General features: G+C 38.1%; 1 protein-coding gene across 1 annotated transcript in view; it reads right to left on the bottom strand.

The window, feature by feature from the left end:
* TES (testin LIM domain protein) overlaps positions 1-24,601 on the bottom strand; it is a 40,371-nt gene extending 15,770 nt beyond the window's left edge. The window contains 2 exon segments of the mRNA NM_001123200.1: positions 4,935-5,020; positions 24,400-24,601. Coding sequence (NP_001116672.1) covers positions 4,935-5,020; positions 24,400-24,426 — 113 coding nt within the window. The 5' untranslated portion in view covers positions 24,427-24,601.

A 25,151-nucleotide genomic window follows, 5' to 3' on the forward strand; every position in this document is an offset into this window, starting at 1 on the left:
CCAGCATTCACAGTAATTTAAGGGAATGGTCATGGCACAGTTACAAACCAATAATTTAAAAGGGTTGGAAGCTGCCCTTTTACAACAGAGATATACATATATGGACTTAAGCATGGGCCGCTGTTATAGAATTCAAAACAAGCATTAATCCATTTATGGTGGGGAATTTTCAGTTTTCAGCTAGCTCTAAACCAATCAGAAATTCTCTGGACAGACATATGCTATATTTAAGTAACATTTTTCTTGTAAAATGCAACTGTTTTATTGGAAGGATTTATCAAAGACAAAAGAGTAATTCTATAACTTATATGATAAATGATTATAAATGACATTACATTCAGTATTCATTTCATTCAATATGAAATAATTGACTATAAAACCCTTGATATGTTGAGACTGTTGTCTTGCATTTCATAAATATCTGTTATCTCTAAATATTACTTAAAAGTGTGCCTAGAATATAGCAGTTCTTGTATAATAAGTATCAGGCATCTTCAACCTTTTATTTTCCTCTAGTATTGTAATTATTGGTGCAATGAAAAAAGGGGGGCTCACAGTTAAAATATTATTGTCCACAAAGATGTCTATGGCACGAAAGTGCCACACTGTAGGGTGGACAGCCTGGTGCAGTCCATAGTTCACTAGGCAGGACGGTGTAAACATGGGTTCTAGTTTCTGTTTCGTCCTGTAGAAAGGGAGTTATATGCAAGATTTTCTGGCAAACTTTGGGTCCAAATTCCAGCTCTGCCATCTATAAGCCATGCCTTACTAAGTTATTTAACTTTCCTAACTCTTTAACTTCTCATATCTAAAACAGGAATACTACCTCAAAAGGTATTATGAGCATTAGGTACAATTAGGTAGATAAAGTGCTGTAGTAAGCAGAATTTTAAGAAGTTCCCTCTGACCTTCACCCCTGGTGTTATTCCTATTATTATGTTACTTTATATGGAAAAGGGCGGGGATTGTACAGGTGTGCCTAATCTAATCACAAGAGCCCATAAAAATAGTAAGTTTTCTCTGGCTGGGAGCATAAGAGAAATCTGGAGCCATCTGAGGTGCAGAAAGGATTCTAAACACTGTTTTTGGTTTAGACGATATAGGCTGCCATGTGCTAAGAAACACAAGTGGGTTCTAGAAGCTGACAGTAGCCCCTGGCTCACAGCCAGAGAGGAAACAGAGACCTCGGACTATAACCACAAGAGAATGAATTCCACCAATATAAGAAGAGAGCCTGGAAACAGATTCTTACCCTAGAGTTTTCCGATGGTAGCTCAACCTGGCCAACATTCTCATTTCAGCCTTTGGGAGCCTAAGCAGAGAATTCAGCTAAGTCTGCCCAGATTTCTGACCTGAAGCCCAAATGGATGTTGGGCTAATTAACAGGTGATGTTTTAACCTGCAAAATTTGTAATGTGGCAACAGAAAACTACTGTAAGTGTTTGTTGGTATGCGACACATAGGAGATGTTCATAAATTACATATTTGGTTTGTTTTTCTTTTTAGGGCCGTACCTAGGGCATATGGAACTTCCCAGGCTAGGGTCAAATAGGAGCTACAGCTGCCAGCTTAACACTACAGCCACAGCCACAGCAATGCAGGACCCGAGCCACGTCTGTGACCTAAACCACATCTCACAGCAACACCGGATCCTTAACCCACTTAGCGAGGCCAGGAATCGAACCCGCATCCTTGTGGATACTAGTCACATTCTTTACTGCTGGGCTACAATAGGAACTCCATTTCTTATTAATAACTTATAGACTCAAACAAGTCACTTTTAACTTTCTTGTTAAAGAACTTTTAGTTCTTTGATCTGTAAGATGAGTTCTGACTAGCAAGTTATAAGTTCCGTATGTCTAAGAGTTCATTTTAGCTTTTTGTAATTGTTGAGACACACCTTGAACAGACACTCATGCCTGCTGGATCTCTTCCACTCACTCTCTAGATCCATCCTGCATCCTTATGCACAGTATTCTGTGCCCTAGGATGCTAACCCCCTAGAGACTGCAGCAGTGCACTACCTTGTCTCAACAGTGGAAGGCACAAGCAGGAGGTCTGAGTAATGAAGAAAATAAGAACTAAGTATTTATTCCCTGGCTTCCTAGAAGTGTACAAAGTGCTAAGAAGAAAAATGATTTGCTTTACTTGGGGGTGTGTGGAAGCAGGGAAAGAGGGTGCTATGGACTGAACTGTGTCCCTCTCCAAATTCTTATGTTGAAGCTCTCCCAAAGTGAGTGTATTGGGAGACAAGGACTTCCAGGAGGTAAAATTAAATGAGATCATAAGGGTGGGGTTCTAATCTGACAGGATTGGTGGCCATATAAGAAGAGGAAGAGCTCTCTCTCTCCCCCCATGTGGGCTCACAGAGAAAAGGTCATGGGAGGACAGAGCCAGAAGGTGGCCATCTGCACACCAAGAAGCAGTTCCTTACCAGAACCCAACCATCTTGATGCACTGATCTTAGTCTTCTAGCTTCCAGAACTGTAATACAATAAACTTCTGTTGTATAAGGCACCCAGTCTATGGTATTTTGCTATGGAAGCCCAAGCTGACTAATACGGGGAGCAAAGACAACTTCTCAGAGATAGCGCTTGAACTGAGACTTGAAGATAACAGGAAGGACATTTTTGTTTCCAGGTGGTAAAATATAAGGTCTTTCCAGGTAAAGGGAACATGCAACAAGGCACAGAAATTTCAGGAAACAACATGTGTCCAAGTAGTTGAAACACAGGGTGCTTGAAATGGGAAGGAAGGCCAAAAGAGTCAGCAGAGGCTAGATGCTGAGGTTTATCATCAAAGGCCAAAGATCAGTGGGAAAGCACTGAAGGTTTTTAAGCTATTGGGAAGAACATAATAATATCCATTTTTAAAAGACTATTTTTGAGGCTGCATAGAAGGTCAGACTAGTAAAAGTGAAGAATAATTAGGCTCTGGTTTTTATAGTGTGCTCCATGAAGCCCTAAGCGGCTCAGAAGTCAAGGGTCATCATGAAGATGGGGGAGGAAGCTAAGTGGGCAGGGCCTTCATGTTCACTTCAATCATAGCAGTTCTGTGGTCTGGACCAAATCTGAAATCTTCATTACCTTCAGGACAATCAGCCTTAGAAAGCCTGTAAAAGTCTTCAAAGACTGTACTGAAAATGGCTCATTGGTGGTCAAAGGGTCATACCCTCAAGCCTTTCAGTTGTAGTGAAAAGGTCAAGGAATGATCAAAAATCCTGAGAAATGTGTCTGGACTCATGCCAGGAAGAAGACAGAACTACTATGTAATATCCATCTGGAGAGACTGTATAAACCCAAGCTAGATTAGAGGTTGTGGCAAAGCCCCAGTCTTTCATGGCTCTTAACAGATTATCAGACAACATTCAGGTAAACAGATGAGACTGAGTGGAAAAATTAAAATAAATAAGTGATGTTCATGCCATAGAGATGTACTCTTATTTGACGTTTTAATCTGAAAATATCAGGTAATAGTTATCTGTGATATAAAAATAATACAGATAAAACAAGAACTGCTATAAACTAACCTGCTTTAGAGAAAAGACACCATCACGTAGAAATGAGCTTTAAAAATCTCATCAGCAGTTTTTGGCAACTGTGTAGTCAAACTAGAGTATACTTTAAGACTGTTAAGTAAGAACCATGTCCAGCAGAGGGCAGTGCAGTTCTCCACAAAGCCCACTGAGTTCAAAACGGGGAGAAAATTAATGCATGAAAACTATTCTGTGGCTGGTGACTTAATCCTTCTAAAACATGACAGACATACTGGCCGACTGTTACGTCCCTTGAAGAGGCAGCACAAGGAAGAGCTATTAAAGTCCTGTTATTTTAAAACTCCCTGAAACATTTTAGCTCCCTATAGATAAAGAAATGTATCATCATTTGGGGAAGGCTAAAGTTTCCATTGCCTTCACTATTTAAAACAACTGTCTTTCCTAAAACTTACCAGCTAAATGAGTTTTTAAAAGAGCCTAATATCTCAAGTTTTATTTGTTTACATTCTCCTTTAACTTACACTGTATACAACTCCAATAGCTGATGATGTTTTTTTATTCTAGAGTGTCTTCTATGGAAATATGCAGTAGGAAAGTGGTTCTCAAGTGAGATACATTCCAACAAGGCAGCTGCTGTCCTTATAATGTATAGCTGATCATTTTAATATTTTTTCTTCCAAAAAGAATGTACTGAATCTTACTTTGAACAGTCTTATAAACTACCATTATGGTCTTGATAGCCACTGAAGAACATTTATCCTCTTTGTGAGAACAGGTTAAAAACACCAATTTTAGGTTTATATGACATGCAATATTACTTTAAAGAAATACAAATAAGAGCTATATAAAATTCACATTTTTGATTCACTAATATCTGTTCTCCACACACAGGCACTTGATTCAAACCAAGATAATGGCATTGAATAACCATTTTTTTTACCATTTTTTTAAAACAAGTTTCTAAATTTTTCAGTAGTAAATTTACAGCTGAAAATTTTGAAAAGACCTAAAGTCTACTCACTGACAACTAGGACATGAATTCTGAATTCATCATATTTATTATCATAAATATACAGATTGATGAGATGTGAAGTTATTAATTTTTAAGAAAATAACAAATAAATTAATAAACAGTCTTTCAATATTACCACAAACTTGTGTGCCACTCAGAAAAGAGACATATTCAGTATTTCAGTCTCATAGGAAATCTAAAGTACAGCAAAGAAATGTTTCTAAATATAGTTACTATGGCCCAATTAGCTCAAATAATGATAGGAAGACAAAATTGCATTTTTTTTTAAATTTTCTTAGAAAAGAATCTAATAGATCCACAACTTGGCAAACCATCCTGGGTAACTTGTAAGAGATCTCCACTGCCTGAGGAAGCAGTGCCAAAAAGTAAAAATTACTAATGTGGTTGTAGTTTGCAAATCATTACCTCCAGAAGTGCAGTTCAAACCCCTCACATTTTTCTTTGCATTTTAAACAGGGCGCTCCAAATCCTTGCTCGTGACCTAAGCCCATCTGTTAAAGAGAAAACAATACAGATTATTATATTTCTTAAAAATATAAAAAATTAAATACATTACACCTTTAATTCCACTTATCACTCCTGTTGATACAACTTTCAAACAAACCTTTAATGAGTATCACATTGTTTAGTCAGTGATGACACTGGGTATATTATATGGCAATTCCAAGCACATACACAATATTCTTTGTATTCTTACTACCTTTGTCATGAACAGAAAAGCATCAGAATATAACTATATAGAAGATTACAAATATTGCAAGTCACAAAAAGTCATAAATTTATGTCTTTGGCCATTATATGCCCTGTTTATAATAGGTACAAGGAACAGAGGAACTAGAGCTTGGAAAGAAAGCCTGCCCCCAAATGACATTTTTTGGCAAACAAGGAATATGCAAACAATTTTAAGAAATATGATTTAAATATCACTATTTTATTTTTTTGATAAATATGGTAATAGCAACAAAATATACTGGATGCCAAGAATAGAGATAAGCACTTATTGAAATCTTACAAAACTTCATAAAATGCTTATAAAGTTTATTATTTTCCATTTTAGAGATGACAACTAAAATTTAGGAGGGTTACAGAAATTGCTTAAGATAAAAGTGTTAATAAATAATAGAGAAGAGATTTGACTCCAGGTCTTTCTGACTCCAAGGCCTGTATTCTTATGCCCTGGGTTGGACTGGAAGGGTTGTACTGTTGTACTATAATACTGCCCTTGTTATAGTAAATGATGTGTTTGGGTTTTTTTACTGTATTAAATAATAATCTTCGAGAACTGCTGAGACATGACTTAATAAGTGTGTTGTGTGGGGGGGGGGTGCTGCAGATGCGGGGAGGACACACAGGAAGGCAATGTAAACTCTTTTGTCCAACTACTGATAGTAGAGTAAAAAAGATCAACTGGCTTTGCATCAGCATATCACCAGTGCCTCAATTATTCTGTATTTTAAATATCACATCAGTGACTGCTGACAAATTTGTTACCACTTAGTGCCTGGAGTAAGAGTTCAAGGCTGAGGGAAAGATTTTTTTCAATGGCTCCCTTTTGTAACTTTATCAGGTTGTGTTTGTCACTACGTAATCAAAACCACATTTTAACTTGTTCCTTGAAAGATCAGCCTGACCACGCCCTGAAGTTTAAATAAAGCCCTTCCTTCTTTTCTGAAGAAAATTACCACATCCTCTTACCATAACTAAAGGCATATTCAAAGCCAGCTGGTCCACTCAGCTACTTAGGAGAACCTACAATATTTTTAAGTCAGATTGCTTCATATATACTTTCTAAAGGTGATAAAAATCTATCCAGCATTTAAACTTTGTCACTTTTGCCATGTCTCTATTACCAATTTTCAAAAGATTAAACATGCTCTATATTGTATACCTTAACACTACACGGTGGGTTTTTTTTTTTTTTTTTAAATCATTTGTCAGTGATGACTATAGTTCACAGCAAGGAAATAAAGTGGGTTATGCAAAAGACAGAGAGTCTAGCTATTTGAGTTTTCTGGTCTTTTGCGATTGGTCTTTTGCAAGGAGCATAGAGTTTTCTCTACTATGATATTCACAGTAAAATGAACAGCAATTCTATAAAAAGGTGAATTCTTCTTCAAGCCCTTTCTAGTTTTCCATTACAGGAGAGTTAACGATCCTGGGTCTTCCTGGTATAAGGATTGTCGGCATACCATGTCCCTTAACATCTTTTGCTAAGCTCTGATCCCAAATGAAAATTACAATTACATTATTAAGGTTTAATCATGGAGTTCCCGTCATGGCTGTCAGGGCTCAGTGGTTAACGAATCCGACTAGGAACCATAAGGTTGCAGGTTCGATCCCTGGCCTTGCTCAGTGGGTTAAGGATCTGGTGTTGCCGTGAGGTGTGGTGTGGGTCGCAGACGTGGCTCGGATCCTGTGTTGCTGTGGCTGTGGTGTAGGCCAGCGGCTATAGCTCCAATTCAACCCCTAGTCTGGGAATCTCCATATGCCACGGGAGCAGCCCTAGAAAAGGCAAAAAGACAAAAAAAAAAAAAAAAAAGGTTTAATCATAAACTCCTTTACATATAAATCACAGTAAGAAATACATTTTGGGGGAGGGAGTGGGAGGGATCGGGAGCTTGGGCTTATCAGACACAACCTAGAATAGATTTACAAGGAGATCCTGCTGAATAGCATTGAGAACTATGTCTAGATACTCATGTCGCAACAGAAGAAAGGGTGGGGGAAAAAACTGTAATTGCAATGTATACATCTAAGGATAACCTGACCCCCTTGCTGTACAGGGGGAAAATAAAAAAAAAAAAAAAAAAAAGAAAAGAAAAAGAAATACATTTTATCTCATGACAAAAAACATGCACGTGCACACACATACATGTGTGTGTGTATGTATATAAGTGTGTGTAAAATTCTGAAACAAAGATTTACTGGCTTATATAATTTGGAGAACTAAGTATGCTTTTGCCTCGAAGTTAAATGGCCATCTAAACTCACACCAGCCTTAACATCTGAATCACCTGGTCTGAATAACACTGGCCTTTATAAACTACAGAAACATACTGAAACCACACCATCTCATTCTCTATTTCTGAATGAAACTTGGAAGCTCAACTAATATAATTAGGCACTTCAATTAGTCAGCAAAGGTTTTACACTAAGGCTTCAGTGTAGCTCACTGCTGATTTATAAAGTCAGCCTTGGAAAGGGGTAAGTAGTTTCTTTCCTACCTCTTTTATCTTCTAAAAACAGCTATCAGTTTATTTGTTAGAATTATTAGAACCAGTGATGTTTTATGAACATTAACCCTTAAAAGTGTCTCACATATTCTTAGTGCTGGACAGCCCTAGGCATCCATCCCTGATGTTAGAGATGTGGAAACTAAAATCCAGGAGAGATGATTTGCTCTTGGTCACACGGCTAGTTAACAGTAAGCTAACCTAAAACCCAGTGTCTGCCTTGTGCTGCACAGTGCTGCTGCGACAGACTCTATGAGTGTCCAATGGGAGCCCTTCAGTGCTGGCTCATTTCAGCTTCAAGGAACAGGACCACAAGCTCCAAGCCTCTTGTGACAACTCACAGTGGAAATGATTTTGAGAGTTTTAGAATGGAGGCCTTGAGTCAGGCAAGGATGTTGGGAAAGTTCTTTTGAACAAGTGATACTTGAATTGAGCTGGAAAGGATGAGCAGCATCTAACTCAATAAAGAGGAAGAGGAAGTACATTCAAGGCAGCGGGGATACCATATTTGAAGCCTGTGGCAGAAAAGGTATGGTTAGAGCCTAGAACATCTTACAGCATTTGAGAAGTGACAGAGCCAGCCTTGTAGCAGGGAATTTCCTCCTCCCCCCTTTTTCTTTTCGGAAGGCAGAAATAAATCTGCTGAAACATTTGGCACCATGCCTTAGGCCACCAGGTTTAAAAGAGAACACATTCCCAGAGAGAGGATGAAACTGTAAGGAAGACACTCTAGAGAAAATCCGTACAGACAATGGAGGTGTGGGGATCTGGGGAAAGAGGCCCTCTCAATTTCTGCTAGCCAAACCTCAGGGGGACCCTCAAGGAGACCAGGAAACTCGACTGAGAAAAGCAGAAATTTGAGAAAACAGCTCTGCAGTCTGCCTGGAAAGCTCGGAATGCACTGCTGCAGTGTTCTCCACTCCATCTGGCCTGCCTGAAGGTCAGTTTAATCTCCGCACAGGCTCTTTCCAGCACAGCTTGGGTTTGTGACCACCTGAAGAATCTGTCCCTTCCCAACTTTCCAAACACACAATTTCCTCTTCCCCAAGTGCTCAGACTAAGGAGTGTGGGGACTCTGAAAATATCACTAAGAGACAACTAGTAAATGAAAGAGAGTGGAATGAAGTCTTGGCAATATGATACACTCTCTGCTGCTATAACCCAATGGAAGCAGGTCTAATTAAAAATAAACATGCAAATGGAAAAAGCACCTAGTTTTCAAAACCACTGTCAGCAGCTAAAGCGATTGGAGAGAGTTTCATGCTGGCAAAGAAATTACTTTTCTTAGGGGGATTTCATTAAGAAAAATGATTATATAGCTTTCAAATGAAGCTATTAAACCCAGCACAGATGATCCCTAACTTATACCATTTACTGGATGGGAACTTCTTCCATAATCTTACTCTCTTTATCAACCTCTGTTAGGGTACAAAACCACAAAGGCTCTGACTCGAACAACAAATATCTGAGGTTCACACTCCAACCTTTTGTAGACGTGCCTCATTCCACACTGAGTTAGAACTCAGAGTGCAATATGTTCTCTAATCCTGTTCAATCCAGTTAAAATGATAAAATTGCAGCCCAGCAGACATATCTCTACTGGTAAAAGGCAACTTTCTTCTGCTTTTGTTCCCACCCCAATTTAGGCATCTAGGCATCTGCTATCTTCCCTTTCACAAGTCAAACATACACCAAATGAAGTAAAATGTACTAATTCTACTCAGAGCCAGAGCTTCCCTTGGCAGTTTCTCAAGACCCATTCCCGGACCCTCTGAGGCAGAGGTCACATGAGCTGGGACTCCCCAACTCTTCCTGGTTTCAGTTTGAAGGTCTGAAATCCCATCTGTCCTAAGGGCTCAGACAATTTCTCTTCCTAGCCTGTACTCAGGATTCCCTTAAGTCCAGGACCCAGAATTCTTATTATACTTCCTCCTTCCCTTTACCTGCAGCAAGGTTTGCATCCTCTGGTCATGGTCCTTCTCCTTTCCTCAAGAGCCATGGTGTTACTCTTAGACATCCAGATCTTAGAGGTTAGTTTCTAAGCTGGAGAATTCTTGATGAGGGTTAAGGACAGGGAAAGTGTTATTTAATGATACCCATGGTGTGGGTGTGGAAAGAGGGGGCAGTTGGTAGAGAGGAAGCGGGGCCCAGAAAGTATTAGCTCCTCAATTAAGGCAGCCTAGCTGTTTAGAAAGTGAAGTTCAGATCCTTGGACTAATATAAACACCAAGATCTGTGTGCTCATATGTAATATGACATGAGAATTAGCTATACCAGGTATTAAGGAAATTATCAAGAATTACATGGCTAATCAGAGAACAGTGAAAATGTAGGAAGCATTGGAAGAAAGTCAGGAAAACTGATCTGGTCCTAAAGTATCACTGCCAAGTCCAATGATTTTTAGAAGTCATTTTTCTTCTCTGGGCTCCATCTAGGTAATGAAAGGAATTGAATTCTAGGATGCCTTTTAATTCAAAAATTATGACAAAAATTATGTTACAGATTAACTTCATCTTAGATATTATACAACATGGTCATCTATTCAACATTTAAACACTAAACTAAAAATAATTATTTGAGAAAGCTAAAATATTATTGGCTCTTAAAGGTCAGAATCATATGGAATTCAGCTTGGGAGAGTAGTTTATAAAGTACTTATAAGAAAAAAAGTTCTAAGGGATACGACACAGTTCTGTTGCCCATAATTATTTCAGCAGCAAACATGATATAGTATTTCCTGTAGAAACACTTGGTGCCTAAAAACACATGTTTTTCATAAGCACACAAGTGCCAAAGCTGTCTACTTCATATAATTTTAGCAACACATTCCAGCCAGCATCAATACAAGGATATGACAGATTAATTTTTCTTCTTCAGTGTCCAAGAAAACAGGTCTTTTGGATTGACTATATTCGGGAAAACTACAGTCAGGCTTAGGAATACCTATCAAGGTCCTTTAAAAAATAAAAATGAGGTATACTGTTTATCCTGAGATACTAGTCAAAGAAGACTTAAATATCCTTAACTAAAAGAACCAGACACTGAGCTTATAAACCCTATGATCTATGCCTCCAAACATCCCTCATCTCCTGCTTATTTTAAAGTAAGAAATGGGAATGGGATCAATTTCTCCATATTCATAATCTCAGGCAACCAGTTAGGTTGGCAACATTTCAGGTGACCCTTCTGACCCAGGAAAAGGTATTGCATGTCAGATACTTTAAAGAAAAAGGAAAGAAGAGTAAGGAACATCTGGTATTTCAAACATAGTCTAAGTTGATTTGGCTACAATTTGCATCTGGAAGATGTTATTCAGTATTCATGGTGAGATCATATGATTCATGCTGTTTTCATAATCAAATTTCCCTCTGGAGCAAAAAATCATATGCGGTTACTAAACAAGCAAGTGTTACTAAGATTTCTTTAATCATCATGGAATGAAGCTGACCAAGGTAGATTATATGAAATACACATATACTCTTTCTGTGCGTGTCTCTTCATCTACATATATATATCTATATATATATAGATATATATATGGATACATTCATATGGTCATATTACAATCTTAAGGAAACACTTTAGAATTTGTTCGCACAAATGAATATTCTGAACAAAGGAACTATATAACTAAATAATTCCTCTTAGCACATGGCTCTTTTAGAAACCTAGTATAATCTATGAAGCAGCCCCCCCATCATTATATTTTGATTAATCTGTTATAAGATTTTAAACTATTTTAGATTTTTAGCTCAATGCCTGTATCCCAATATCTACTAAGATTTTTAATAACCACTGTTCCTCTTACCTCACCAAAAACAGTTTAGGTTACTAGAAAGCCAGACTTATATATAACAACAGAGGTACCCTTCAAATTTTATATAGTGTGCCAAGGTTTTTAGGTGAGAATGCAAATAAATAATTTATTGTGATCAGGAGTTACTATTAATCATTCCTAGTAAAGTTGCCATATCTTTTTCTTTGTTCATAAGAACAAAGACTTCCCATCTCTCACTCGTTTAAGATGAAAATAGGAATGAAGAAAAAATCGTTATTATCTACCTACTCACTGAAACTGGAGCCAGGAGGCCTCTTTTTCCTTGTCTAAGCCATGTTTTTTATGCCCAAGTCTTGCTGATCTCTAAGAACTACAGTTGGTTCCCTCATCTCCACTCCATGTTCATGTTCCAACCTCTATCATATCAACCTGGGATCACACTCTCCGAACTGATCACTCCCTTAATAGAACATCCGAGTGTTACTTCTCCCAAAAGTTCTTCTGAATTCCCATCAGTCTTGAGTCAAAATCTATTACGTCATATTTTTTCTATACTATGACTATCGATACATCAGTTTACCCTACTAGACTGAGTTTCTTATTCGTATTTGAATTCCTGGTGCCAGATGCAGAGCCTGAGATTTGTAGAAATGCCAGGAAGTTTTATCTATTTATTTAATACTTGTGTTAATTATCAAACAACCTATGATCTAGTACCCTCATTCCAAGGAATTCCTATTGTTTTTCATAATAAATAAATAAAATATATAAATACATAAATAAATAAGTAAAAGGGCTCTGGCAAGGGTGGTAGTAATAATAATAGCAACAGCAAATATGTATTGAGCAATTATATTGTCAGACATGGTTATAAGATTTTTACAGGGATCATCTCATTTTATCCTAACTATCCTATAAAACTGCTATATCTGCATTTTCATCCAGATGAAGAAACTAAAGCAGAAAACTGTTAACTGACCTAAGGTCAGGTGCATTGCAGCATGCCTGTTTTTAACCACTGGTGCATAAACATTAGGTAATGAACATGGAAAGATCCTGAGTTGGATATTTATTAATTTTTCAATAGAAAGAAATATAATTTTTAACTTGAGAGCAAAGAGTTACAGCCAAGAATAAAATCATCAATCGAGGGTCTTTAGTTGTCAAGACCACTTATCCAGAAGCAAGTGGGAATAAAACTCTTCATTGCAGATGCTAGGATGCATTTCCACATCCCTGCAGCTTATCAGTGCCTGAAGTACAAAGCCAGAGCCCTACTGAATCTATGTCATAAAATCCACTATGAGACAAATGGACTGACACCTTTTTGTTCACAGATAGTAGCAAATCATCACAAACAAAACGCGTTAAGAAAGAAAGGAAACAAGTAATCCTTCAGTCTAAATAATTTATAATAAATTCTCTTTTGGAGGTACTGGGTCAATCTTCCTGGAACTTTAACAAATTAAATAACTCCCACCCCATCTTCGCCTACATTTCTTAAGGTAGTACCTGTATTAGGTAAGTGACACAGGTACTGTCACTAAGGCAATTTGTCCACTTCAGTCTGAGATGTAATCAAATTGCAGCAGATTACATCTATACAACCTCAATAAATATGGTAACATGTTTGATGAAGATCAGAATTCCTGCTTTTTTTTTTCCTAGGGAACAATAACAAATTTTAGTTTTGGTAGGATACCTTGAAGCAATTCTAATTACGCATTTTCTTGATGAGCACTGGTAGCTGTGATGGTGGAAGTGGTAGTAAAAATACCTCGACCACCATTTAACACATAACTACCTGCCAGGTACAATATATACATCATCTCATTTAATTCTCAAGACAACTTACAGGGAAGTGTTCACTCTTATTTCACAACTAAGGACACTGAGACTTGAAGTGATTAATTTGTCTAGGATTGCCCAGCTATCTTGTATGCAGTCTGCCAAGTGCAGATCTAAGATTTGAATTTGGCATTTCTAACTCCAAATTCTGAATTCTTTTTTTTTTTTTTTTTTATCTTTTTTGTTGTTGTTGTTATTGTTGTTGCTATTTCTTGGGCCGCTCCCACAGCATATGGAGGTTCCCAGGCTAGGGGTCGAATCGGAGCTGTAGCCACCGGCCTACGCCAGAGCCACAGCAATGCGGGATCCGAGCCACGTCTGCAACCTACACCACAGCTCACGGCAACGCCGGATCGTTAACCCACTGAGCAAGGGCAGGGACTGAACCCGCAACCTCATGGTTCCTAGTTGGATTCGTTAACCACTGCGCCACGACGGGAACTCCCAAATTCTGAATTCTTAACTACAAAGTCGCCATTTTTTTTCTTCCAAAGTGAGACTCTGAAGATAAGTACTAATTTAAGTGAGTAATATTCATCATATGTAACTTCTGCAGAACAATAGATTTTGACCTGAAAGACTGCCTACATGTCACCAGCCAGGAGCTCCTCCTTCCTAGACAAATCTGAGACTGATTACAAGAAACTTGAGTGTCTGCAAACCAGCTGAACTAACACTGAAGGCCCTGAGGTGGTTATCCACACACATAAGAGGGCCCTCAAAAGAATGTGGCATGAGTCAAGGAAAATATCCAGAGTCTTGATGCAAATAGGTCTCTTCCAATAGTATAGCAAGAGAAAAGATATTTTAAAAGAACAAATTAAATATCAAAGTTGAAAAATCTTTGTTTGTTTTTTTGTTTTGTTTTGTTTTGTTTTTTTGTCTTTTGTTGTTGTTGTTGCTATTTCTTGGGCCGCTCCCACGGCATATGGAGGTTCCCAGGCTAGGGGTTGAATCGGAGCTGTAGCCACCGGCCTACACCAGAGCCACAGCAACGCGGGATCCGAGCCACGTCTGCAACCTACACCACAGCTCACGGCAACGCCGGATCGTTAACCCACTGAGCAAGGGCAGGGACCGAACCCGCAACCTCATGGTTCCTAGTCGGATTTGTTAACCACTGTGCCACTACGGGAACTCCCAAAGTTGAAAAATCTTTGTTCAAAATATATACACTTATTACTAGTACTGAAAATTATTTATTTATATATATATATATAGAGAGAGAGAGAAGATTCCATACATTTATGCAGTGGCCAGGGATAATATAATGAGGCAAAAACTACAATAATTGTTTTCATTTTTTTCAAATCACTAAATTTCTATATTTATAATGGAAAAACCTCTGTATTAGTTGCAAATTACCCCAATATTTAGGGGCTGAAAATAACAAACATTTATCATCGCACACTTTTCTGTCAGGCGGCTGGGAGTGGCTTGCCTAGGTGGGCTAGCTCAGGGACTCTTGCAAGGCTGCAATCAGGGGTCAGCCAGGGCTGCAGTCATCCCAAGGCTGGACTCAGGGAGACTCACTTTTAAGCTCTCTCATACTGGCACCTTATGACATGGCAGCTAGTTTTCCCCAGAGCAAGGGATCCTGCAGGAAGTGAGAGCATTCAAGAAGGAAGCTGCCATCTTTAATCTCAGAAGTGAATTACTGCTACTTCTGCCATATTATTTTCCTTAGCAGCTACTGATCAGATCAGGCCCACACTCAAGGGAAGGGGAATACACAAGAGTATGAATCCTAGGAGGTGGGGATCAATGGAGGCTACCTTAGAGGCTGCCTACTACAACATCTATTCTGGGTTTTTTTTTTTTTTTGGAATGTCATATATATATATATATATAATGATTTTTTCCCCCACTATAGCTGGTTTACAGTGTTCTGTCAATTTTCTACTGTACAGCATGGTAATCCAGTTACACATACATGTATACATTCTTTTTTCTCACATTATCATGCTCCATCATAAGTGACTAGACATAATTCCCAGTGCTACAAAGCAGGATCTCATTGCTAATCCATTCCAAAGGCAAGAGTCTGCATATATTAACCCCAAACTCCCAATCCATCACACTCCCTCCCCCTCCTCCTTGGCAACCACTATGGAGAACAGTATGGAGGTACCTTAGGAAAGGTACATAGATACATGCACCCGCATGTTCATTGCAGCACTATTCACAATAGCCAAGACATGGAAACAACCCAAATGTCCACTGACAGATGATTGGATTAAGAAGATGTGGTATATATACACAATGGAATACTACTCAGTCATAAAAAAGAACGACATAATGCCATTTGCAGCAACATGGATGGAACTAGAGACTCTAATACTGAGTGAAACGAGTCAGAAAGACAAAGACAAATACCATATGATATCACTTATAACTGGAATCTAATATATAGCACAAATGAATCTTTCCACAGAAAAGAAAATCATGGACTTGGAGAATATGCTGTTTTGATATTAAATGCTAAGTGACTTATGATGAGACATACAAAGGGAGGGGATATAGGGTGTGCCTTTCTCCCATTCTTGCCTTCATTTTTTTTCCACTTCAAATATTTAAATGTCTCTTCACCCAAATGGGCATAGAGTAAAACTAAACTTTGCTCCTTCCTTATAAATGTTCTTATTTCCCTCAATTTGTTAACTGTTCACTCAGTCTGACCAGGTAACAGTCTTCCAAAAGACAGAGCAGAATATGATTTTTAGTCTCTAAATCTTATTCTCTAACCATCTTAATATATATACACACTTATCTTCATACATATACATACATATTTGTGTTTTAGAACACAGTCACGGGCCAGAATATAGAATATATGGTTTGACTAGCAAGAAATTTCTAGAAATGTATTTGAGAGAAAATTTTCACAATTTTTATAATATGCCATAGTCCCTTTATGAATATAGAATAAAACTGGAGGAATGTTTATATAAACCTATTCTATTATATAACTCTCCCAAAGATGGAAAGTAAAGGAAAAAATACGTAGCACTTTTTTGTGATATCAGAGTGTAAATTACTTAATTTCAATTAGGTAATATTTATAGTCAGCAGTTCACAATGGACTTTTCAGTACTCTTACTTATTTGAAACCTAATGTATCCTCACAGTATTACTAGGGACAAAATAATTTTTTTTTAAGATTATACTTATTTTAGGTAAACAGATTATAAAAAGAGATGTACTGTGTCTGTTCAGTTTATGCTGGTTCCTTATAAATATTTTTCAAACTGACTACTATCAGATTATTTTTAAACTATTACATAAAGGCAGTCACTTGAGATGTTTTCCAATAGAATACCTCTTCTGGGAATTCTACTCAAAAAGGGCCTCCTCCTAAATCTGTTACTTTGAGAAAGACAATGCAGGCTATAAAAATGTTACAGGCTACGAATGCTGATGAGATGGTTTCTTAATTAGGATTGCTGAGCTCTTGCTCAGTGGAAAGACTCTGTAATGCATGTGCTTTTATACACAGCCCTCAAATATCTCCTGATTATTAGCTATAAAAGGGATTTTTAAAACTTGATTCCAAAAGGCATCTGTAGGAGTCTCTTAAAATAATTTAGATCATGACAAACAATTCTAATTTGGCCTTGTATCACTACCTCTACAGCTGGCTCTAAAGGGTAGATCCCACAGATAGCACTGAGTATTGAAACGCCTTTATTAAGACTGTGTATCCCCAAACTTGAATACTGTCATCACCTCTGCCAGGCCTAAGGGCTATAGTATTATATCTACTATAATTAATACTTTCACAGTGCTGTTCCCAAAGTAATTAAGGAGTCATTTTAGGGTCACAGCATGAACTTGCATGAGGAAATTATAGTTATGCATATTCTTACCTAATTTCCCATTACTTAAGTAGGAATTTGGGTAGGTACTTAGAAAAAAAAAACAAATGAAATGACTTTATATATGACCGGAGCTCTTTTATAGGAGAATCAAAGATTATAACTGCATAGCTGAAAAGCATAACCTCTAAATTTAATCCTCTAATAACAATGCTTAAGGCAAGTTTTCACACATAAATTTTACTCAAAGACCAAGGGTGAATTTATCAGTTACTAAATTATTTTTCCTTAAAATCTTGAAAATCCATGAGATTTTAAGTCTTGTTTTCAATTGGATTAGTCTTTTCTCTATTTCCCTCTCCTTGAAAAAGTTGATTTTATAATTCATCATTTATATAATGTTCCCTGAACATAACCACTTTGTAAAAAGCAAAATAATATCCTATATACCCTATGTATCAATGATCTAATAAACAGACTTTTAAAAGGCATACTGTTACCAAACAAAAATTAGTAACGAGTGCAAAAAGGAAAAGCAATGCAGGAATGATTCTTGCAGGGCATCTGTAATCAGGAAAAAGATTAGTTTGTATATTTAATAGGTGTAAGATTGTAGTTATTATAACCTTACCCATTTTTGAGCTTTTTTACATTCTAATACATAAATGCTGCTTTCTCATTTCCTTTTCATTTGCCATTACTTAAGGTAAATAATAACCTCTAATTATAATGTTTGCAAAACTAGGAACCAATGCCAAGAATCACCACTAAATAGCCCATTCTGTGTTAGAAATCTAGTGTATTCCTCCTCGTAAAGAGTTCACTAAGGAGTAAATTCCAGTTGCTCTTATTTTCTATCATTTACTTTGTCATTTACTTTTTTTTTTTTGCTCTACCATTCCTCTCAACAGTGTAAGCTCTGTAATACAAGGTACCTTGTCTTTTTTGTTCAAACTATACCCCTAGAGTTTAGAACAGTGCTTTGTACATAAACTACTCACAGTTAAAATGAAGCATCTTATTTTGAGAGAGATGACTTAAAGACAATAAAAGCTCTACTATTTTTCATTTTCCTGTAATTAAATATCAAAGAAAGTCATACATCATGCCTAGGCTTATTTGACTCATGCTAATAGAGCAATTTATATGCTTTTGAAGGTTTATACTACAGTTTCAAATGAATTAAACTTAATGTCTTCAAATACCCCACAGATATTTAAAAGGTGAACTAATTAAATAATAACAAGTTGAAAAATAGCTAAGATCTATTAAAAAAAATCTGTTTCACTTATAGGTTTCCTCATAGATTTCACAGAAGTGTATAACATTTAAATACTATGCTATCTCATTAAAGTCATATATTTATATATTCTTGACTTGTGTGAATGTTTAACCGATGTGTAAATTTTTATTATAATTGATAAACTATAGTCAAAAAGAGTAATAGGTTTTGAAGAAATCTTAGAAATTACTTGGTCCCCCTATTGATTTTTATAAATATGGAAACTGAGATCCAAAGTGGCCAAGATCACAAAAACTAGAGTAGACCCAGATTTACTAGCTCTCAGCCCAGAGTGGTTTTAATGACATTATACTGAAAAGAGAAGTAAGAAGGCTGATACACTACAGAAGATCTTTCTGTATACTATAGCTGTTTACCTATACCGGACACTTACTGACCTTTTCTAATTTCTGAACACACCACGGTGATTTGGTTTGTAAAAAAACTTATATTCAAATTAGTATGGAAGAAAACTATATTCCTACATCTGGTTCTCAGAAAAAGAACATAGGAAGTAGTACTCTTTTACCAATTTATCATTACCCCTCAAACTGACCCTGATGGTCCATGATGATGTTAATTCCGAGCTCACAATTCTGGTATCACCCTGGAGCTCCCTGAGAACCTCATGAAATAGTTCATTATTTTGGTGTTTCTTACTGCTTCTCAACAAATCTTCTTGTTTGAAGAATGCAGAATTTAAAACAACAATAAAACAGTTCTTCTCCTAGCATGGAGTTTATTTCTTTGTTTTTAATTCATCTATTCTTAGATGTCTGGTTTGCCATTCCGGTGGCACTTTGAGCACTTTGCTGCTAAAGAGAGAGATTTGGCCTACCATGCTGTGTGTAAGGCTTTCTATCGACTCTGGGGTTCAGCAAGTAGAACAGACTCACTTACAGCCCAACCATGAGTGCCTCTATACAGTTTCAGATGTCACTGACTGAAAGTCCAAAGCAGAGCACTGAAAACAGGGTCACTATTGTTCAGAACAATACTAAGTAGCTAGGAGGCAGCACTATCGTTGCTCCCAACAAAAGCTAGGAAGTTGGAAGAATCCTAGAAGGTATGGTCCAGAATATTACTGCTGCTTATGGAATTTGACTGTAAAAAACCTCCCAGAAGTTCCTTTTCATGGTATTTTTATTTATCTAGACTTTATCTCATGCAAAAAAAGGTTAAAGGCAACTTACACTAAAGGGCATACATATAACATGGATAAAATATAAATAAAATGTGGAAAACCAGTAGGATGGTAATTTTATTGGAATGGAAACTACTTCCTCCAATATCATCACTTTAAACAAATCAAGTAAAAGTTGAAATGTACCTTAGGTTATTTTTCTTTTTATATTCGGGTATTTCATTCAACATACATACAAAGATCAAGGCAAGGAAATTAGAGGACTCAGAGGCTAGGTAGCATGATGGAAGGACCATGGATTCTGAAGACTATGGTTCAAGATCATAGGTTAATATGAAACAGGCAGAACCTATTTATTAAACCATAGTTTTTTTACCCTTAGAGTGAGGCTAAGATCTACTTCATAAATTGATTTGAATAGGAAACAAAAATGACTGACTATAGAGTATAAATAGGATCTGAATTTCTCACACAAGAAGCTTGCAATCTATGTTAGAAGAAAACTGTAATCTAGAGGGAGAAAGTGATGAACATCCTGAGTTATGATAACATGCTTTGGGAATTCAGAAGAAAGAGATTTTCCCTCTAGCTAGCAACAAGAACAATTTCCTGGAGGGTGATATGTGGTGGGGGTAGGGTGAGGAGTGTGCCTTGAAGGATGAGTCATATTTGGTATTGCAGATGAGCAAGCAAAGTCAAGGGTGAAGTGATGGTACACAGCTAACAGCCAGCTGCAACATAAATCCCTAATTCTACTTCATAGAATGGCATAAAGGAACAAAATCAATAGAAAACCTACTACAGTTCTATTCAAACAAATATTCAGAGCAAGTAGAGAAGGTGACTTTTCATATCCAATTAATGTAATGACTCACACCATGGGCTGGAAAAGATAAAAGCCCCTCTGAGGACCACTTCACTTTATTCTGTACTTGTTCTGAGAGAGTAACTGCCTCTAAGGCAAAGCCCTAGAAGTACCTTGCCCTCCCATTTCTCCAAGCCTTGCCAATGATTCTCGCAGCAAGAATGGCTTCAAGCAGAAAATTCAACTGTAGATTTGAGCATCCAGGTCACCATTTACTTGCCTTTACTTCCACTTCAATCAGGGGCTACCTAAGAGAAGAGGCTCATTATAATTTCTAATGGAAATATCCTTTGTGGTTCAGTACTCTTTCCAACTGTAATAACTTGGTTTCACTTTGGTTTTTTGGCAAAATACCAGAAGTTTTCAAAACATGTTTGGAAGCTGCGAAAGGGGATTTTTAGTGACCTGTAATCTTTAAAATGCATCTCATCTTTTTAAAATAAAATTAAAGAAAATTAAAGGAATAAATATGCAAAACATCAGGAAGGATCAAAAGATGGAGGTTAGAAAGGAGGCAAACAGTGAATAAGGTGTAAAATTAAAAGCCCTGCAGCAATTCCAGGCAGCATAGGGAAATTACTGGAGTTCTCTTTCTCTCCGGTATGTTTTTAAAGAAAGAAAAGTGATTCTCATGGGAGATTAACACAGAAAGGAAAGAGGAAAACTGTTGGCTCTGGGCCATGATTTACCATTCACCACAAAATGAGACTCTGTTTCTGCTTCTCAAAGGCCATTGTTTTTTCCAAACAGACATAGGCTCTACTTATACTAAGTCAATTATAATGAAGAGATATAAGACACAAGGAAGAGATCTAGAAGAATAACTCAGAAGACAGGGCAAAGCCATAAAAGTCATGTTCTACTGTAAAATATTATTAAAACAAAAACTCTGTATAAACGAACTAGCTCCCACAGCCTAGCAACAGCTCACTTACCTCAAACAAAACAAAATATAGCAAAATCTTATTATAAAAATTGCTTGCCTTTGTGATGTTGTGTTTTAACTGATAATTAATCCAAATTTGTGCAAGTGATATAGACACTCGAGTTCCCCTTTTATAAACCAAGAATCTTATAATAGTATCATCCACCTAAGTGGTTGTGAAATAAAGACAACCCTCTTTAATTCTTTTTACACGTATCATTTGTCATCTGCCTGGAGAAAATTTCTTATGAAAACAACAGTACAGGGGTTTTAGTAGGAAAAAAATGCCATGTATTTCTTAAAACAGAAGTCAAATTTAGTTTTATTTAGATAGTTATGTCTTTGTTCCAACTTATGATCAGACTTTTTTTAAAGGTGCATTCAAAGTATTGCTTTTCTTTGTATACCCAGGTCAAAAAGAAGGTAGACTTGAAAACCATCTAGGTACCAAAATAGGGTAAGAAGTCTCTGCTCATAAATCAGAGATAATCTTGTAATGTTTCTTTCTTCTGGTGTTAGAAAACAATTTCTAAAGGGAATGTAAGTTTCTTTTTCAGATTATGAGATGTATTTTAGGGACTTCTAAATTTTTTGTACTGGGAAACTTTTTGTCGAATCACTGAAATTTAAGTCTGTCAAAGGTCCTGCATAGAAACAGAGAGGGTGTGGTTGGCAGTCAAACTGGACATCTTTGGGATCTTTTAGTACTTTTCAATTTACCAGTTGAGGACTCCGTCCTGAGAATGACAAACAAGGTAGTCAAACAAGTATTTGTTACTGTCAGGGTATTATCTGTAAAAGCTTTAAATTCATGGAATCCCTTTTCCCTGGGGGTGAGGGAAGGGGAGGAGGAGGATTAGAAAGAAGAATATGATTCTTAACTGAAAAGATAACCTTTTAAAGTAAAGAGGAAATTGAGAAGAAAAATTATACCATATATCAAGAGCATTATTTATCATAATACACATTCTGAGACTAAGGAAATTGTTCATAAGTAATGTCTGAAATTTTCCCTTGCTAGTACAAATAATTCTTAACTCTGGACTTTCTCCCTCAGAATTACTTCTTTGTTTCAAATAATTTTGAAATCAGTTTTGGATATTGACTTTCAATTTTTCCTTTTAAGTAGATCTTATTTTTCAGAGCTGTTTTAGGTTCACAGCAAAATTTAGCAGAAGGTACAGCATTCCCATATATCTCCCTACTCCCTTTCAGAGCTCCCTCATTATCAGTATGCCATGTGAGAGTCATATGTTTGTTACTACTGATGAACCTCTATTGGCACATCATTATCTCCCAACGTCCATAGCTTACTTTAAGGTCCACTCTTGGTGTTGTTCATTCTATGGATTTTCACAAATATATAATGACAGGTATCCATCATTACAACAGCATACAGCATAGTTTCCTTGCCCTAAAAAGTCCTCTATGCTTCACCTATTCATCCCTCCCTCCCAAATGATGTTGATACGTTAAAAGCCATTTTTGAATCATTATTTATAAGCACAGACAGGACTCCCCAAATTTTAGACAAGTACTAAATTAAGTAGTAGCTCTTACCCACCTGAAAAACAAAATAAGCAGCGTTCATCAATAGAAGGCTAATTAAGTGGCAAACGAAATACTTTCTAGTGGCAAGCAAGATTAACAAAACTTTTTAGTGTCATCTAAAAGCTAAGAAGAAACCAAACTGGAAGACAACAGAATGCAATCACGATATTTTCAGAATTTACATTAAGTTTTCCCTCCTTGGATTTCCTTTTGAGTGCCCATTGTAGCAATAAGAGGCAAACTTTTGTTTTTCCCACCTCAGGTTTCTATTTTTCAACAGCCTCCTAACCTAATATTTTGCGTTTGTATACATTTTCAAAACGCCACTTCGCGTGAAACAATTAACGCTCAGATGAGGACTCCGTCTTTAGAAGATTAAATAATAGCAATGTTGGCAACCACATTTGGCAAGAGAAGAAAATTAAGTTCTCTCTATTTTTTCTCCTTTTGTCTCTCTGCAAAACTTCCTTCCTTATTTGATAAGGAGCAGTTAGCTTAAATTTACCGCAAAGTAAATATGAGCAATTCCCTGGAATGGGACCTTTAACACAGAACTTTACACTGGAATGTGACATCAACATTCCTTTTGAGTCACAGTCTGGTCCCCACCCCTTTCTCCCAGGAAACGTGAGGCTCCCAAAACCAGGGAGTGGCTCAGGTAGGGCAGTGGATCCTGACCTGAAGGACTACCGGGCAGGAAACTTATCCTAGAGGTAAACCACTGGTGGCAATTGTCCTTTGGGGCTAGCTGTCAAAGAAGAAGATTTTTTTGTTTGTTTGTTTTGTTTTGTTTTGTTTTGAAGATAACTCCCTAAGATGGAGGCAGTACTTTGGAAGTCAAGTAATGAATGACCAAAAAAAAAGAAGAAAAAGGAAAAAATCATCACCTTTCACGTTATCACAAGCTTCGGGTGCAAAGGAAGCACATTAAATCAACGCTCACTCTAGAGCGCCTCGGACAGTCAAGCGGGGCGGGGGGGGAGTGAGGTCTAGGCTGTCAAAGGCACATCAGTGACCCCAAACCACAGACTTAATAAGTTGAACTTCCTGAGACAGGAAGATGTAGTGTCACGGTCTCGCCCGAACCCGCCCTAACCTCATCCTTTTTTTAGGGCGGCACAGGCGCAGCTGAAACATCTCAAGGAAAGTTTCAAACACCTCCAACTGTTGGACATGGTTAGACAGGGAGAAATGTCCCGCGGTCGCCCTCGCTCACGTGCGCGACTCTCCGTCCCTCCTGGGTTTCAGGAGTTAGCAGGGCAGCTGGGCAGCCCCTCTAACCAGAGGTTCGGGTACCTGGGCCCGGAGCTCCGGAACTCCTGAACTCGCTGGCGCCCAGCGGCCCGTGCGCCCCATCCGCAGCCGGCAGCTAGGGGGCGGCGCCCGGCTCAGGTGAAGCGGCCACCGTCCGCCGCCCGCACTTCCCTACCTTCTTCACTTTGGCTTCCAGGTCCATGTTTATGTGTCAGAGGGGCTCCTCCTCTCCTCCGGATCTCACGACCGCGCGCCCGAGCTCCGGCACTGCTGCGGGTACTCGGGGGATCTGCCAGGACTCCCGCCCCGCAGCCGCAGCCACTCGCCCCGCGCCGTCAAACTTCCGCCGCCCAGTCCGCTGTAGCGGGCCTGCGGCGGAGACCAGGAACAAAGAGGTCTGTGCAGCCAATGGCAGCCAGGCCTCGCCGGGCAGCCGCCAATCACCGAGCGCCGCACGCACCTTCGCTACCCGAGCGCCGCGCAGGCAAGGTGAGGGGCGGGGCCGAGTCTGGGGCGGCGCCCTCCCGAGAGCAATCCTGCAGCTCTAACCTCGTCTCTGGTTGCGCTGGGCGTCTGTCTGCCTCCCTCCTCATAAAAATTGGAGACCGTCCTACCTACAGCAAAGATGAGGACGAGCCCTTTCCATTCTGACAGCTGGTACCTGTTTTGCTTGAGAACTTAGATATGTGTCCAGTGGAGTGTTACCCCACTACTAGCTTCTTGGTTTATTTTCAGAGCAAAGAAAAAGACAGGAGATTTTGAAGGTTGTTAGGGATCCCTGTGATGGACGTTGCACTCTAATTTCACAGTTGAGTTGTGGAGACGGCTTTTTCTTAAATGCTTTTCTCCATTGGCAGGAAACCTCATCTCACAGCCTTAAAGGCAATGAAGATGATTATATGTTTTCTGGGCATTCTAGAGTTCAAA

The sequence above is a fragment of the Sus scrofa genome, chromosome 18 (assembly GCF_000003025.6).
Source record: "Sus scrofa isolate TJ Tabasco breed Duroc chromosome 18, Sscrofa11.1, whole genome shotgun sequence".
Lineage (NCBI taxonomy): Eukaryota > Metazoa > Chordata > Mammalia > Artiodactyla > Suidae > Sus > Sus scrofa.